This window comes from Armigeres subalbatus, chromosome 3 (assembly GCF_024139115.2).
Source record: "Armigeres subalbatus isolate Guangzhou_Male chromosome 3, GZ_Asu_2, whole genome shotgun sequence".
Classification (NCBI taxonomy): domain Eukaryota; kingdom Metazoa; phylum Arthropoda; class Insecta; order Diptera; family Culicidae; genus Armigeres; species Armigeres subalbatus.
The window spans coordinates 210,196,456-210,213,400 of record NC_085141.1 but is presented as its reverse complement, the minus strand read 5'-3'; the positions used below and the strand labels follow the sequence as shown (position 1 = coordinate 210,213,400).

Genomic DNA, 16,945 nt, shown 5'->3' with positions numbered 1-16,945 from the left:
TCATCAATGGAGATGGAATCATAATAGTCACTTACTTGAACGGCAGCTGAAAAAGCAGTCTTTGCGGTGGCAGTGGCGGATGTGTCTTGCGCTTTAACCATTTCCGCATAAGACTGGTTGGAGCGTTGTACCAACGAGCGCTTCACTTTTGGGTGCGTCTTTTGTACACCGGGCAATCTTGCAAATCATGGGCAGGATCCAAACCACAATAAGCACATTTTGTGGCTTGTTGCTGGCAGGTATCCTCCCGATGTCTTTGGAAACATTTACCACAAAGTGGTTTGTTGCCACAAAACTCGGCAGTGTGACCTAATTGTTTGCAGTTGGTACAATTAAATACCCTTGGTACAAACAAACGCACCGGAAACAACATATTCTCGATATCTACATATTTTGGGAGCATCGAACCGGCGAACGTCACCCGAAGCGAGCCTGACTTAGCATATACCTTTTTACCATCTACTGTGGTTGCTGAATGCAATTCCTTGCAGTCCAGGATATTCACGGTAGATTGCAGGGCATTCTTTAAGCGACCTTTTCCTGCAAGTTAAGCTCGCTGCGTTGATCACACCTTCAATTTCGACCTCCCGCGAGGGGACATAAACTAAATATTCAATATTGTATGCCCTGTCGCCAGCAATTTCATTCGCCACCTGGTATGTAGGTGCGGTGATGCGTAGCTTGTTTCTGTTGATTTGATTGAATTCAAGCTTCGTAAAACGACGCGTCAAGTCTCGTTTGATGCCGAGAAAATCTAGGTTTTTCGCTTTCTGCCGAAAGTAAACAACCCAAGGGCCAGGCGAAGATGCCTGGTAAAACCGTGTGCGAACCTCTTTTGGTGGCTCACCACCTCCCATAGTCTCTGCTTCCATTCTCACCCCGAGAGGTGGAAGGACAATTCTGTCTTATACTAACTTAAAACTATTGGCAAATCAGAAAAAAAAATAATGGGAAAAAAAACTAATTCAATTGATTTTAATCAGTCCCGCTCCAAAAGGGAGAACAATAAAACAAAATCTGCCACTTATCTGTGCTGTTGCTGTAGGTAGCAGCAGAAACAATAGCCTGCTTTACTGGCGTCGACAGAAGCAGCTACTTCGCTCGCCGACAGTGATCGCCTTGGATCCGTAGGTAGGCACCACACAATAGACTCGCACTACCGAACAAACACGCGATGAGACACAGCACACACGTTTGGCTCGTTCGAACTATCGGCACGGAATGACATTTAATTTATATTGGGATAAGTGTGGAGAAAAGCATTTGAAATGAAATATTGTGATATTATTCATACTTAAATTACTTTACTCTTACATATAAATGTTAGTCTTAGTAACATCCACTTCCGTGCAATACTGAAACCAATTATATTGTCGATTGAATGTATTGCAAGCTTTATTCAGTTCATGGTACGCAATCCTAATTTATTGGTTAGACTGTCATCTCATGATACCCCTTGGTGGTTTCAATACGTATAGAAATGGTAAACATTTGGGTAAACATATCGTATAAAATATATAATATGTATAATAAGTATGAAACAAGTAAGTATGAGAGTACCAACGCCTTCAGGGTGCAACTTACTCTAATTCTGATCGATTATGGAGTAGCAATAATTCACATGTATAGCCCAGCCGGTCGTCAAGAGACGCCGTGGTACCCGTAGACCAAACACTATAGACGATAAAAGGAACGAAAAAATTGTGGATGCGATGTTTGTGATCACAATAACACGTTTTTTTCGTACTTACGTATTGTGTACGTAATGATGTCCATTTGAGCAATTCCAACTAACAAGATTTTTATTTAATGGTGTAATGATGTTCCATGACGGTTCTCCAACTAACAAACAAGCTTCAGAATCCATGAATCACTATGTTGGTTTTTTAGACCTCCAATATCTGAACTCATGTATGGCGCCGTAAATATTCTGGGAATGTTATGATTTGTATATACTGGTATATTGATGTCCCATGGGGTTTCTACAACTGACACACACGCTCAGGATCCTATGATTCACTCTGTTGGCCTCGTAGACCTCCAATATCTGAACTCAAAAATCGTTTGGAGTACCGTAGATATTCTTGGAATGTTTCAATTTTCATATACTGGTGTAATGATGTCTCATGGGGTTTTTACAACTAACACATAAGCTGAGTTGCCTTTGAATCACTCTGTTGGTCTTGTAGACCCCCAAGATCTGAATTCAAGAATGATTTGGAGTACCGTAGATACTCTGGGAATATTGTATTTTGTATATACTGGTGTAATGATGTTCCATGAGGCTTCTCCAGCTAACACACAAGCTCGAAAATCAATGAATCACTCTGTTGGTCTTGAAGACCTTCAGTATCTGAACTCAAGAATGACTTACCCCAGGAACTCTGAGAATGCTGTGATTAGCATATTCTGGTGTAATGATGTCCCAAGGGGTTGCTCCAACTAACGTACAAGCTCAGGACCCTATGAACCACTCTGTTGGTGTTGTAGAACTTCAAGATCTGAACTCAAGAAAGGTTTGGAGTACCGTAGATATTCTGGGAATGTGGATGTTTTTATATATTGACATAATCACGTCCCATAGGGTTTTTACACACAAGCTCAGGAACCTATCAATCACTCTGTTAGTCTTGTAGGCCTCCAAGATCTGAACTAAAGAATTGTTTGGAGTACCGTAGATATTCTGGGTTCTTGTATTTTGTATATACTACTGTAATAATGTTCCATGGGGCTTCTCCAACTATTACACAAGCTCGGGAACCTATGAATTGCTCTTTTGATCTTGTAGACCTCCAAGATCTGAACTCAAGAATAGTTTGGAGTACCGTTTATGTTTTGGTAACACTGCGATTTGATAAAAAAATAGTTTAATTATGTTTCAAGTAGCAATGCCAACTTCAAATAAGGATTGAGGCCCCGTAAAACGCTTTGTTGTTTATGTAGATAATCAAGATCTGAACTCAAGAAAGGTTTGGAAGCCCTAGAAGATCTCAAAAAATATTTTACCCCATATTTCTACTTTTTCATGATTTGCATACGTTTTTGAAGCAGAATGTTCAAAATTTATGTTGAAATACGACGAAAAAAAATTCGGATTGAATCGGTTAAGCTGGTTATGATGATGATGATGATGATGATGGTCCCGCCACATACCTCTACAAAGGTTTGAGCTGGACGAGTTATCTTTAAGATAATTAAATAAGATCAATGTAATCGGTTATGCAAATAAACGATCCGATTGTATATACAGATATAAAATCCAAAATAAAATTCCATGCTCTACAGCAAAAAATAAATTGGTAAAACTATAGAATTACGACTTGAATTTTCGTAATCATCAGTAGTGATACATGGAGCTATCAAAGGCTAAACTTGTGAAACCTCTCGCACAGATTCCAAAAGCTCCGCCAAATCGCGTTCTAAATCACAAACCAGGATAACACTCTAAAACTCACATGTATCTCTCAATATGAATCATTAGGTCCGACAACCAAACGCCAAAACCTGTGTAACCGCTCCGTCGATAACAAAAGTTTCGGGACATCCGCGAGTACAAAATAATCTACCAGATGGTTTACTACTCATTCAAAAATATTGTTCAACCGATCGAATTATACAAGTTTTCATTAAATTCAAAATCATTCATATCTGTAATCCGCGCGCGATACTCAAACTTTTGTAGACTACACAAAGAAAGGTTCAGAACTAAACTACGTCAATAAAATAAAATCCATCGTCATCATCGAGGCGAAAGCTTATTAATGCCTCAATAAATGATAAAAATAAAAAACTTGTCCATAATAAATCATCCGTTGTAAAAACTTCGTCAAGATATATTTGTTAACGGGTAAAAATTGCCAGGTAGCTGTTCAAAAGGCAGCTTTACGTGTGAAATGCATTGTCTCTTAAACTGCGTTAGTGTGACTGCACGTTCGATGTGTGAAGGCATCGAATTAAAAACATTGATACCTTTAAAAACAAAGAATTTTGTGAAGCGCCATTCAGAAAATAGGGTGTTCTCACATTATCCGCGTGTCTAGTATTATATCTATGAATATCATTTCCTCTTTCAATTCGATCACACAATCACACTAATTCAAACATGCACAATCGATTTTTCCTATTCCACTTTTCCCAGTGTACCACTTTTACCAAGATTCTTCAGGTCAAATTTAAGCTAAGTAGGTTTTAACAACTTCTTGACAATAAAAGGTCGAATCCTGTCAAAGCCGTTATTTCCGGGTGAAATGCGAAAAAGGCGTCAGGTTGTTCGATGACTATAATTTCTAACGTAAATGACAACTTTTTTCGTGGGCAAAAATTTATTCGCGTATTTTCCGCAGTACATCAGACCTGTGTGTGATTGTTGATCCAAGATCTGTGGGATTCGACGCGGGTGTACTCTGTTGGGTTTGTGTTACTACACATTGCAACAATGTTCGAGGCAATTCCGGTTAGCGTCGGCTGTCCACGTACTTCTGTGATAAAACCTGCACCAATATCGCCAACACAGATGTTGGTAGCTCTGTCAGCGTCTTCGGCACAGAATGCCTGTGGATTTGTGATTGAGCATCGAGTATTCGCAACGACCCGTTGGAAGGCGCGTTTCAGGAAGCTGGCTTGACCCGTTGCTGACGTGGTATAAACGAATTAATATTTAGAATGTTTTGCGTTCAATTAGCATGTTATACTTACAAAGTTCGGTAGTGAATCCAAAACCAACAATGGACCCTTGCTCATTTTCATAAGGGAGATTATTTGTATCGACCGCAGAAAGTGGCGGAAGAGCAACTGGAGCTACGCTGGTTGTGAACACAAGAGAACTCGGTAACTCGATAATGCCTATATCGTTTACCCGATTTGCTGCATTGAACGATGGATGCTGAATAGCTCTCGTTGAGGAGATTATAGAGAGGTGAGCAAAAACATTACTTCCCACGCCTATATCCCATCGAGAGAATCTGTTGAATATAAATAACAAACTGGTTAAAAAAATACTCACTGCATATAGTAAAATGTTGCATAGTTACCCCTCAATGTTTCGAGCAGAAGTTATAATGTGACGATCAGAAATAATCGTACCACCACCGAAAAATCCTGCATTTGCAGCATTGACATAAAGGATGTAAGCGTTATATGGTTGATGATGAGCAATTTCTCCCCCGAAGATACGTGCTGTACGATCCGGGGCCGCCTGTAAATTAATAGAACTCGATATAACTAGAATTGGTTGTAATCGCTACTGTGACCTACCTGCGCACCCAGAACACATAGAATGGCTGTGGCTAGTAAGAAACACTTCATTTTCTCTGCAGAGCTGGTATTTACCAATAATGGGAATACCTCTGATGGGAAGTAAGCTAACGAATGTGTTTATATAGTCTTGAAGTAATTTCTTCTTGCTTCGGTAGATATGTAATCGTTATCAAGACAAGAACGTTGTCTTGCCGATAAATGAACACTCCAATACAGTCACATATCTAAGTAGAAAGTCGCGTAATCATAATTGTGATAAAAAATACATCGGTTTTACAGTTTGATACGCAAGCTGAAAAGTTTAAGTATTAGAGAAGAATCGGTGCAAAATTTTCTCTTTTTTTTTGGACATGAAGTATTGCTGATAGCCACTCGGTATATAAATGATTGAATAGAAACTTAGAAATTATATACATTTTTGTTGCAAACGGCTCTTGTGGGTGGCATGCTCTCTACGAAACGCGCTGATATTTCCAGTGAATGAGGACAATAAGATACTGCCAAAAGGTGGCTAGCCAATAAGTGATTTTAACACATATCAGACCATGCTGGGATTTTTTAAAAATAATTTTAATTCCTACCTCAATTTGTATGCTAAATTACCTTAGGGATTGAAATCCTTTTTATCTAGTAAGTCCGTCTTCTTCTAATTGGCATTGCATCTCCCACTGGGGCATTATCGGCTCGCAGCTTAGTGCTCATTCAGCACTTCCACAGTTATTTCGAGGTTTCTAAGCCAAGTTACCATTTTTGCATTCGTATATCATGAGGCTAACACGATGATACTTTTATGCCCAGGGAAGTCGAGAAAATTTTCAACTCGAAAATTTCCTAGACCGGACCGGGAATCGAACCCAGCCACCTTCATCATAGTCTTGCTTTTTAGCCGCACATCTAATCGCACGGCGCACGACTTATCAACAATTACGTAGGTTCTATAATCGATAAAATTTCGATTAATTAAATTTATTTTTATTATGTTAAATTTAATTTACGATTAAACGATTGCTAACCTAAGCTCTGGCCTAGCATTGAATTTCACTTTATTGAGTCCCAGAGGTAGGAAAAAGTGGAGCAAAATCGTCACCCTAAGTTGTGGTACTTGTGGAGCCTTAAAAATCCTACGAATTTTGCAGATTTGTCTCTCATCTTTATTCATATTATATTCTTTATGGTAGGGGGAAAGACGGCTTTGGCAGGTTTTGTTCTATTATTGGCAGGGGGGTTTTTGTCGACCGAATTTTATGAAATTTGGCCACAATATTCTTTGATATGCAAAGAATGTTTAGGCCGAATTTGAGCCTAGTCAGTCATAAAAAACCCCCCTGCCAATAATAGAACAAAACCTGCCAAAGCCGTCATTCCCCCTATTAAAATTATTCATTTATTTACTTTACATCTAAACTTACTTGATACTTTATGGGCTACAGCTCTTCGATGAACCTACGCCGAATAGAGTATTCTTCTTCACTGGACTCGATCCTAGGCCAATCGCTTCCAGTTGCCCTCAACATTGAGCGCCCTCATGTCCTCTTCAACTGCAAAAAAGCCATCGTTTACGCGGCCTTCCATGAAACATGCAGCCTTTTCCGGGTTCTCTACTAAATATTATCTTCGCTTGACGTTCTTCCGGCATACGAACAACGTGTCCAGCCCACCGTTGTCTGTCCCTCTTAAAAGGCACAAAAGCCTCTTCCACGGCACGGCGATCAATCCCGACAATATCGACATCGTCCGCAAATCCCAGGAGCATATGCGATCTTGTGATAATGGTACCGTTTCTTTGCACACCAGCTCTCCTAATCGCACCCTCGAGCGCTATATTGAACAGTAGATTCGAGAGTGCATCACCCTGCTTTAATCCATATAAGGTAACAAATGACGACGATATTTCATCCGCAACCCATACACTTGTTTTCTATCCGTCCAACGTTATACGAATCAGCCGTATCAGTTTTGCCGGAAAACCATGTTCAAGCATAATTTGCCGTAACTCATTCCGTTTCACTGAATCGTACGCCGCCTTGAAATCAATAAACAGATGATGTGTCTGCAAGTTGTACTCCCGGAATTTATCAAGGATTTGTCTCAGGGTAAACATTTGATCCGTCGTTGATCGGCCCTCACGAAACCTGCTTGGTATTCGCCGACGAAGGACTCTTCAAGCGGTCTCAATATGTTGAACAGAATACGGGGCATAATTTTGTACGCCGAATTAGGGAGGGTTATTCCTCGGTAATTGGCGCACTCCAGTCTGTGCCCTTTCACAAAGAGAGGGCAAATGAGGCCGTCCAACCAGCTAGCAGGCAATTCCTCGTCTTGCCATATTTTCGACATAATATGGTGCAGAACTTTATAAAGCTGCTCACTGCCATGTTTGAGAAGTTCAGTCGGGAGCTGCTGCTTCTCCGCAGCCTTATTGTTTTTCAGCTCTTCAATAGCTTTTTTAATCTCATCTAGTGTAGGTGACTCCACAGCTTGTCCATCGTCGCTAATATTTATTCTGTTCACCGATGCACCGTCACTTCCTCCATTATACAAAGTCTCGAAGTGTTGCTTCCACCTGGCAGCCACTTCGGTTTTATCTGTCAGCAAATTTCCTTCTTGGTCGTTGCACATGACGGGAGATAGCGCTGTATTTCTCCGCACGCCATTGACAGTCTCATAAAATCTCCGCATATCATTCTGCTCCATTTCCCTCGCCTCGCTAATCTTTTGTTCTTCATACTGTTTTTTATTCCTGCGGTGGGTTCGGTTTTCGGCTGCTCTTGCTTCCTTGTACCGGTCTCTATTCGATCGGGTACCCAACACCAACATCCGGCTTCTGGCAACGTTCTTCTCGTCTATCACTCTCTGACACTCCACATCGAACCAACCCGTCCTGGGTCTCCTCTGTGCAGTGCCTACCACTTCTCGTGCTGTTGTGCTCAGCGCTCCATGGATCGACTCCATAGATCGTTGATGTTGTCGCTAACGTTGATTGAACTTATTCGTTCGTCGAGCTTCTGGCGGTACTCAGCCGATACTCCTTCCGCCGACAATCGCTGGATATTTTAACGCAACGTTCGCTGTGATCTTTCCTTCGATACAGTTGACAACCGTGATCGAATTTCCCTGACAACGAGGTTGTTGAGAGGAGTTTCATAAGTTGTGTGAAACTGGCAACACTGATGATTTCAAATACGTGTATGCCTTCATACCGAGGCAATAAGATCTGATTAGTGTGATTTAGAGTTGCGATGGAACCTATAGCTAGTGAAATGAACTGAAACTAGATTGTAAATTTCTTCATTTCTAAATTAAGTTTAATAATTATTAATAGATAATAAATTCCAGTTTAGAAGCTGTTTGTAATGGACACTGCTATCAAAACTGCTTCATTCGACCCAGGAAAATCCCTTCGCAACAGAGGTAGTGATCGGAGTAAATGTTCGGACCTCTGAATGTCTGCACATCGATAAAATCCGAGAAATGGTGCCCATCCACCAGAATATGGTCTATCTGGTTGCAAGTTTTACCATTTGGGTGTCTCCAGGTGTGCTTTAGATTATTTTTCCGTGCAAAGTAGGTGCTACTGATGGCCATCCCTCTTTTTTTTTTTGGCGAAGGTAATGGAAATCTGCAACCAGGCACCTGCGGAGACGAACCCAGGTAGTATGGGGATGGGATCACCACTACTGACCCACTAAAACCATCTTCTTCCTCTCCAGTCATTCTCCCGGCCCGCAATTAAGCAATACTTCGGGGGATGACTATTGGGCATTGCGCCCCCTCCATGACGTACACAAGTGCACGTATGCGCCTCAACTCTTCGACACTCCCCATGCAACACATTTGCACAAGACATACTGGCACCACATGTGCCCCAACACTCACCTGCCTATGCCGCTTGAATGACTGCAAGGAGAAGACCGGGTACCCTGCAGGGGGTACCCCCATGCCGCCATCTCACAACATAGACAGTCCTCATTCAGTATGGTGCTCACCCCGTCCTGCAACAGAATGGCACCACTTGTCTACCAAGCCGGAGGCGACCCTAGGTTGGTGGCTCCTATGCCGCTCCTACCTCAGCTACGAGGCAGACCCTTTCATGTCTCCTATTTCTGAGGTGCCGCAGAGGCATCAACCCCCCGACACTCCTGCCAGTCATAGCGAGACTTTCGTGTCCCCTACTTCTGAGGTGCCGCAGAGGTATCTGCCCCCCGACACTCCTGCCAGGCCTAGCGAGACTTCACTCATTCCGTCCCTGACAGCCGGATCACACTACTGCCTAAGCAGCCACTCTGATCATACGAACCATGCGAGTCTGACTTGTGTGCTCGCTCATACATTCAGTCCCAATCGCTTGCGCCACTTGTGCACCACTCTCTTTGACATTCAGTCACTCACTCAGCGGGGGTTGTAATACCCCCATCTCCCATTTTTATCCACTCTGTGCACCTCCTGTGCATTGTTTGGGCGTGGAACACCCGGCACGTCATGCGTGCCTAACACTCCCCTACCCGGGCTTTGATACGGCCAATAGGTCTGGAGGACGGGTACTTTGCAGGTAGCACCCACCTATTGACATTTCGAAGCCCAGATAGTCCTCAGCCAGTGTGGTGGTCTCCCCATCCTGCAACGGGGTGGCACCACTTACCTTACATGTCTCCGATTTCTGAGGTGCCGCAGAAGCATCAACCCCCCGACACTCCTGCCAGACGCAGCGAGACTTTCGTGTCCCCTACTTCTGAGGTGCCGCAGAGGTATCTGCCCCCGACACTCCTGCCAGGCCTCACCAGACTTCAGTCATTCTAACACTACCGACCATGCGTACCATGCGAGACTTACTTGTGTGCTCACCCATACACTCGGTCCTTCGCTATGTGGGGGTATTACGAGTAATACTCCCAGCTCCCATTCGCTTGTACTACATGCGCACCACTTGGGGGTCTGTCCCTTACTCTGTGGAACCTCCATAAGCCCCGTTAACGACCTGGTTAATTGTTTCACTCCCCAGGTCATTCATCCCCTCGGAATGGGTCGCCTGACACCTTGGGATTCGGGCTTAGGGGCTTGTATGCTTTAAGCGGCACACGGTCGCTTGATAGGGTTTGCATGCGGATATGTGGTTTTTGGGAGGGAATTAACAGAGCCCCCTGTTAACCCTACCACCTCCTAGGCAGAACCCCCTGACTCGCACACAGCTGGGGAGAGGTCGTCAAGCCCTAGGACATGGTCCCTGCTGCCCCCATGGCCATCCCTCTGGCAGCAGCGAAATTGACTAGCCGTAGGCTTTATCAAGACATTCATAAAATGGTAGTACGATTCATCAGAACCATAATACCGCAATGGGATAATGCTGGTAGTCAAGGTGATGCAATTGTTCTACATCATAATAATGATGTGTTAACTTGACAAAGCTGGGGGCAGCAGGGACTATGTCCAAGGGCTTGACGATCCCTCCCCAGGCCATCTGCGAGTTGTGGCGCCTGCCTAGGATGTGGTGGGGTTTGACAGTGGGCTTTGTTAAACCTCTATAAAAAGCTGCATGTATCCGCAAGTAGGCTCCGCCAAAGCGACCGTGTGCCGCTCAAAGCGCACAAGCCCAAGTCCTGGTGTTAGGTGGGACGCTAAACAGCCCTGACACGACGGCCCTCCGACGAGACAGGAGGTTTGCGCAGGCCCAATAAGCCGCCTTTAAAAACAACTATTACGAACGACACAGAAGATAATACGACTCGATACAATCGGCAACGACCTAGGCGACGAATAAAGGATCACGATTGGAAGCTTGGAACATGGAACTGCAAGTCGCTAGGCTTCGCAGGTTGCGACAGGATAATCTACGATGAATTACATCACCGCAACTTCGATGTCGTAGCGCTGCAGGAAATCTGCTGGACAGGACAGAAAGTGTGGAAAAGCGGGCATCGAGCGGCTACCTTCTACTAAAGCTGTGGCACCACCAACTAGCTGGGAACCGGCTTCATAGTGTTGGGAAAGATGCGCCAACGCTTGATGGCAGCCAATCAACGCAAGGATGTGCAAGCTGAGGATAAAAGGCCGTTTCTTTAACTATAGCATCATCAACGTGCACTGCCCACACGAAGGGAGATCCGACGACGAGAAAGAAGCGTTCTATGCGCAGCTGGAGCAGATATACGATGGATGCCCACTGCGGGCCGTCAAAATCGTCATCGGTGACATGAACGCTCAGGTAGGAAGGGAGGAAATGTATAGACCGGTCATCGGACCGGATAGTCAGCATACCGTATCGAACGACAACGGCCAACGATGCATAAACTTTACAGCCTCCCGCGGAATGGTAGTCCGAAGCACTTTCTTCCCCCGCAAGAGTATCCACAAGGCCACATGGAAATCACCTAATCAAGTAACGGAAAACCAAATCGACCACGTTCTAATCGACGGTAAATTCTTCTCCGACATCACGAACGTACGCACTTACCGCAATGCGAATATTGAATCCGACCACTACCTCGTCGCAGTATGTCTGCGCTCAAAACTCTCGACGGTGATCAACACGCGTCGGAGTCGTCCGCCGCGGCTAAACATTGGGCGGCTGCAAGACGGTAGACTAGCCCAAGACTACGCGCAGCAGCTGGAAGTGGCACTCCCAACGGAAGAGCAGCTAGGCGCAGCATCTCTTGAAAATGGCTGGAGAGATATTCGATCCGCCATTGGAAGCACCGCAACCGCTGCACTAGGCACGGTGGCTCCAGATCAGAAAAACGACTGGTATGACGGCGAATGTGAGCAGTTAGTTGAGGAGAAGAATGCAGCATGGGCGAGATTGCTGCAACACCGCACGAGGGCGAACGAGGCACGATACAAACGGGCGCGGAACAGACAAAACTCGATTTTCCGGAGTAAAAAGCGTCAGCATGAAGATCGAGACCGTGAAGAGACGGAGGAACTGTACCGCGCTAATAACACACTAAAGTTCTATGAGAAGTTGAACCGTTCACGTAAGGGCCCCGTGCCACAGCCCGATATGTGCAAGGACATAAACGGGAACCTTCTTACAAACGAGCGTGAGGTGATCCAAAGGTGGCGGCAGCACTACGAAGAGCACCTGAATGGCGATATGGCAGACAACGGTGGCGGTATGGCAATGAACCTAGGAGCACGCGCGCAGGACATGCGACTTCCGGCTCCGAATCTCCAGGAAATCCAGGAGGAGATCGGCCGGCTGAAAAACAACAAAGCCCCTGGAGTTGACCAACTACCAGGAGAGCTGTTTAAACACGGTGGTGAAGCACTGGCTAGAGCGCTGCACTGGGTGATTACCAAGGTTTGGGAGGATGAGGTTCTGCCGCAGGAGTGGATGGAAGGTGCCGTGTGTCCTATCTACAAAAAGGGCGATAATCTGGATTGTAGCGACTACCGCGCAATCACATTGCTGAACGCCGCCTACAAGGTACTTTCCCAAATTTTATGCCGCCGACTAACACCAATTGCAAGAGAGTTCGTGGGGCAGTACCAGGCGGGATTTATGGGTGAACGCTCTACCACAGACCAGGTGTTCGCCATACGTCAGGTATTGCAGAAATGCCGCGAATACAACGTGCCCACACATCATCTATTTATCGACTTCAAAGCCGCATATAATACAATCGATCGGGACCAGCTATGGCAGCTAATGCACGAAAACAGATTTCCGGATAAACTGATATGGTTGATCAAGGCGACGATGGATCGGGTGATGTGCGTAGTTCTAGTTTCAGGGGCATTCTCGAGTCCCTTCGAAACGCGTAGAGGGTTACGGCAAGGTGATGGTCTTTCGTGTCTGCTATTCAACATCGCTTTGGAGGAAGTAATACGGAGGGCAGGGATTGACACGAGTGGTACGATTTTCACGAAGTCCGTCCAGTTATTTGGTTTCGCCGACGACATTGATATCATGGCACGTAACTTTGAGAGGATGGAGGAAGCCTACATCAGACTGAAAAGCGAAGCTAAACGGATTGGACTAGTCATCAACACGTCGAAGACGAAGTACATGATAGGAAGAGGCTCAAGAGAGGTCAATGTAAGCCACCCACCACGAGTTTCTATCGGCGGTGACGAAATCGAGGTGGTTGAAGAATTCGTGTACTTGGGCTCACTGGTGACTGCCGAAAATGACACCAGCAGAGAAATTCGGAGGCGCATAGTGGCTGGAAATCGTACGTACTTTGGACTCCGCAAGACACTTCGATCGAATAGAGTTCGCCGCCGTACCAAACTGACTATCTACAAAACGCTTATAAGACCGGTAGTTCTCTACGGACACGAGACTTGGACGATGCTCGTGGAGGACCAACGCGCACTGGGAGTTTTTGAAAGGAAAGTGTTGCGTACCATCTATGGTGAAGTGCAGATGGCGGACGGTACGTGGAGGAGGCGATTGAACCACGAGTTGCATCAGCTGTTGGGAGAACCATCCATCGTTCACACCACGAAAATCGGAAGACTACGGTGGGCCGGGCACGTAGCCAGAATGTCGGACAGTAATCCGGTGAAAATGGTTCTCGACAACGATCCGACGGGAACAAGAAGGCGAGGTGCACAGCGGGCAAGGTGGATCGATCAGGTGGAGGACGATTTGCGGACCCTCCGCAGACTGCATGGTTGGCGAAGTGCAGCCATGAACCGAGCTGAATGGAGAAGACTTTTATGTGCAGCACAGGCCACTCCGGCCTTAGTCTGATAATAAATAAATAAATAACTTGACAAAGCTAGATCAAATGGGGCATTTATCACAATAGATCTAACAAATGGTCGCGGTAATTAAGATACCCAACAAGAAAAAAGATCTACGTTTTATAATACGGGCTTCTACTGCTGTATGTCAACTGTTTCGTGAAAAGTTGGCTTCTGTTTTTTTATGAGCACCTAGCTGGATTGGAAGCAATGGTCATGTTCACATGTTCATAAAATTGGATAACTTTAGGTTTAGTTATTAACAAATAATTTTCATGACACTGATATAACAATTCTATAATATAACAATAACACATTGCTCAGGAGAGTCTGGCGAAACGGCTTGTGTGTATTTACCCTCAAAACATTTTTTTGTGCAATCGATTATAATGAATTTCTAATTAAGAAAATTATTTTGAACTTTTTAGTGGAATGTCTTCACTTGTCATAAGACGAGTTTGTACAGTACAATTTCTAATGTTTTGTCGGTCATTAACATGGTGTATGATTAGATAGCTGCAGTGAATCATAACTGGAATAAACGCCCATCGAATCAAACTGGTAGATGTGGATATGATGACTTAATGTAGGATTTGGTAATCGACACATAAAATCACTGTTAGCCATTGATCAATACGATTATCTTATCGATTGGGATTGCAACGATTGTCGTTCAAATTTTGATAAAGTCACTGGGTTTCTTAGGGTAAGTTTTGAACGTAATTTATTGCACAATGGATAATGGAATGAATTTATCTTTTTAAGGGTGATACAGCTTTTAATCATGATACATACTCGGGGAATAGATACGCAGATTTTGCCATGAGTACTGTTCACTAGACGAGTTAATATTTCAGTCCACATTGTTCTCTCGTGTTGTGCGGTGCTATTTAAGATTTTCTGCAGGAAGTTTTTGATCCTTACCTACCTATACCTACGATGGTCGTAAACTCCGTGTTGTGCAGAGCTAAACCGAATGTAATGTCTTGTTCCAGGTCGCTCGTTTTTGGGCCGCCAGTCACCAGTCTCTCTGCCCGCCGGCCGCACACGCATTTTCCTCGATTGCACACAGCCAACACAGCCGACGTCCTCCACCAGGTTCTCTGCTAAACATTACTTTTGCTGGTCTCTCTTCCTGTATACGCACTACATGTCCAGCTCACTGTACTCTGCCGTATTTTATCAGCCTACCATTTTCCACCACGCCGTCAAGTATTGCGTGCAGTATTTTCAGTTTTAACAATCGGAGAACTTGATAGTCTGCATCTTTCAACGTCCATGCTTCATGACCGTACAGCCAGAGCCGTAGCGTGGGCTCTCAGCGCCCTTGGCGAAACAGTTATTGGGCGCCCCTTATTTTCATGCATGTTAAAAACAAATAGCATGATAAAAGCTGGGATATTTTTTTAAATAAACTTTTTTTTGGGTGGTGAATTTAATAAATGTTTGCTTTATGAATGCCTCAAGCCTCTATAACCTGCATATTTAAATAGGTAAGAGGTAAGGGTTATTAAAAAAGGCAGATTATTTCTATAATTGCCTTTTCTAGAAATTTTAACAATTTTTTGAAAGATTCAATAAACTTACGCAAACAAAAAACAAATTCAGTAGTGCGTGCGTTTTCGACAATAAATCCAGACTTTCTTGTTGTGAATTCACGCACGCATCAAGAAGAATCCTGTTTTGGAGAGGATCGAATGACCTTCGAATTTCCATCACACCTTGATCGGTGGTTTAAAAGAACTACTGGACTTTAAATGAAATTCAAGGGACCCAAACAAAGGTAATCTTGAATAATCTTTCGACCAAAACACGCATCTGCTCTCTTACGTTTGTAAGAAAGTAAGATGCGTGCTTAACAGGTTTCATCGCCTGAGTGCCTCGATAGAACTAAGACTATCCGAGAAGATGAAATAATGGTCTACGGGCTGATTGGAAGCGAAGTTAATTGCTGCCAGCTCAGCAACATAAACCGAACACGGTTCCTGAAGTTTTCGGAAGGTGGTTGAAGTTACATTGAAAACACCGAAGCCAGTGGATCCGTTAATGCGAGAACCATCAGTGAAATATCTGTTATTGCAATTGACATGTTCATATTTTTCAGAAAAATGGAGGAATTGAAAGATTTCGAAGATGATTTGGTATTCCTTGAATAGCATGTTTCATGGACAGATCGTATTCAATTGAGAAACTGTCATTGGTGAAGTCAACTCGAGGGGGAGTATAACATGGAAGACAAAGATCTGACGATATGTAGTTGAGATAAACTCTTAAGAATCTTGACTTATGAACCAGTTCAAGCATATTATCGAAGTTGTGTAAGACAAGTGTGTTATTTGTTCCACATTTGATTAGTATTCTTAATGAGAGCTCCCAGTAACGGTGCTTTAAAGGAGTGACTCCAGCAAGCACCTCCAGGCTCATGTTATGCGTTGAATGCATACAGCCAAGGGCAATACGCAAACAACGATATTGAATTCGTTCCAATTTAATAAGGTGGCAATCAGCTGCTGAGAGGAAGCAGAAGGAGCCGTACTCTAAAACAGAGAGAATAATCGTTCTATAGAGTTTGATGAGGTCTTCCGGGTGAACACCCCACCATGTTCCGGAGATAGAACGTAGAAAATGGATCCTTTTCCGGCATTTCTCTATCAAATACTCAATATGAAGTCTCCAGGTGCATTTAGAATCAAACACGACCCCAAGGTATTTAGAAGATAAAGATTGGTTGATGTCATCATTCAACAGCTTTAGTTTCAGTTGAGCAGGGTACCGCTTCTTAGTAAACACAACCAACTGAGTTTTTTGCGGTGAAAACTCGATCCCCAAATGTCTGGCCCAAACAGTCAGATTATCTAGGGTACTTTGCAATGGTCCTTGCAAGACAGCTGCACTTGGACCTCTTAGAGAGACCACGGCATCATCTGCAAGTTGTCTGAGCGTGCATTGTCCTTCCAAACAATTGTCAATATCTTTTACATAGAAACTATAGAGAAAGGGACTT

At 44.0% G+C, this 16,945-nt stretch overlaps 2 protein-coding genes across 2 annotated transcripts in view; one reads left to right on the top strand and one right to left on the bottom strand.

The window, feature by feature from the left end:
* Positions 1-16,945, top strand: part of LOC134228023 (protein Red) — a 78,645-nt gene that overhangs the window by 26,966 nt on the left and 34,734 nt on the right. The gene's annotated exons all lie outside the window — the stretch shown is intronic.
* Positions 4,262-5,384, bottom strand: LOC134228025 (vitamin K-dependent protein C-like). Its single transcript, XM_062709788.1, has 4 exons — positions 5,254-5,384; positions 5,031-5,194; positions 4,696-4,961; positions 4,262-4,631 (listed from the first exon to the last, which is right to left on the bottom strand). The coding sequence occupies exons 1-4, from the start codon at positions 5,302-5,304 to the stop codon at positions 4,348-4,350; spliced, it is 765 nt and encodes a 254-aa protein (XP_062565772.1). The 5' UTR covers positions 5,305-5,384; the 3' UTR covers positions 4,262-4,347.

Coding starts and splice junctions, on each gene's coding strand:
- LOC134228025 (XM_062709788.1), bottom strand. CDS start 5,304: ATGAAGTGTTTCTTACTAGCCACAGCCATTCTATGTGTTCTGGGTGCG. Junction 5,195..5,253: donor TATGTGTTCTGGGTGCGCAG/GTAGGTCACAGT, acceptor ATTAATTTACAG/GCGGCCCCGGATCGTACAGC. Junction 4,632..4,695: donor TGGATTCACTACCGAACTTT/GTAAGTATAACA, acceptor ATACCACGTCAG/CAACGGGTCAAGCCAGCTTC.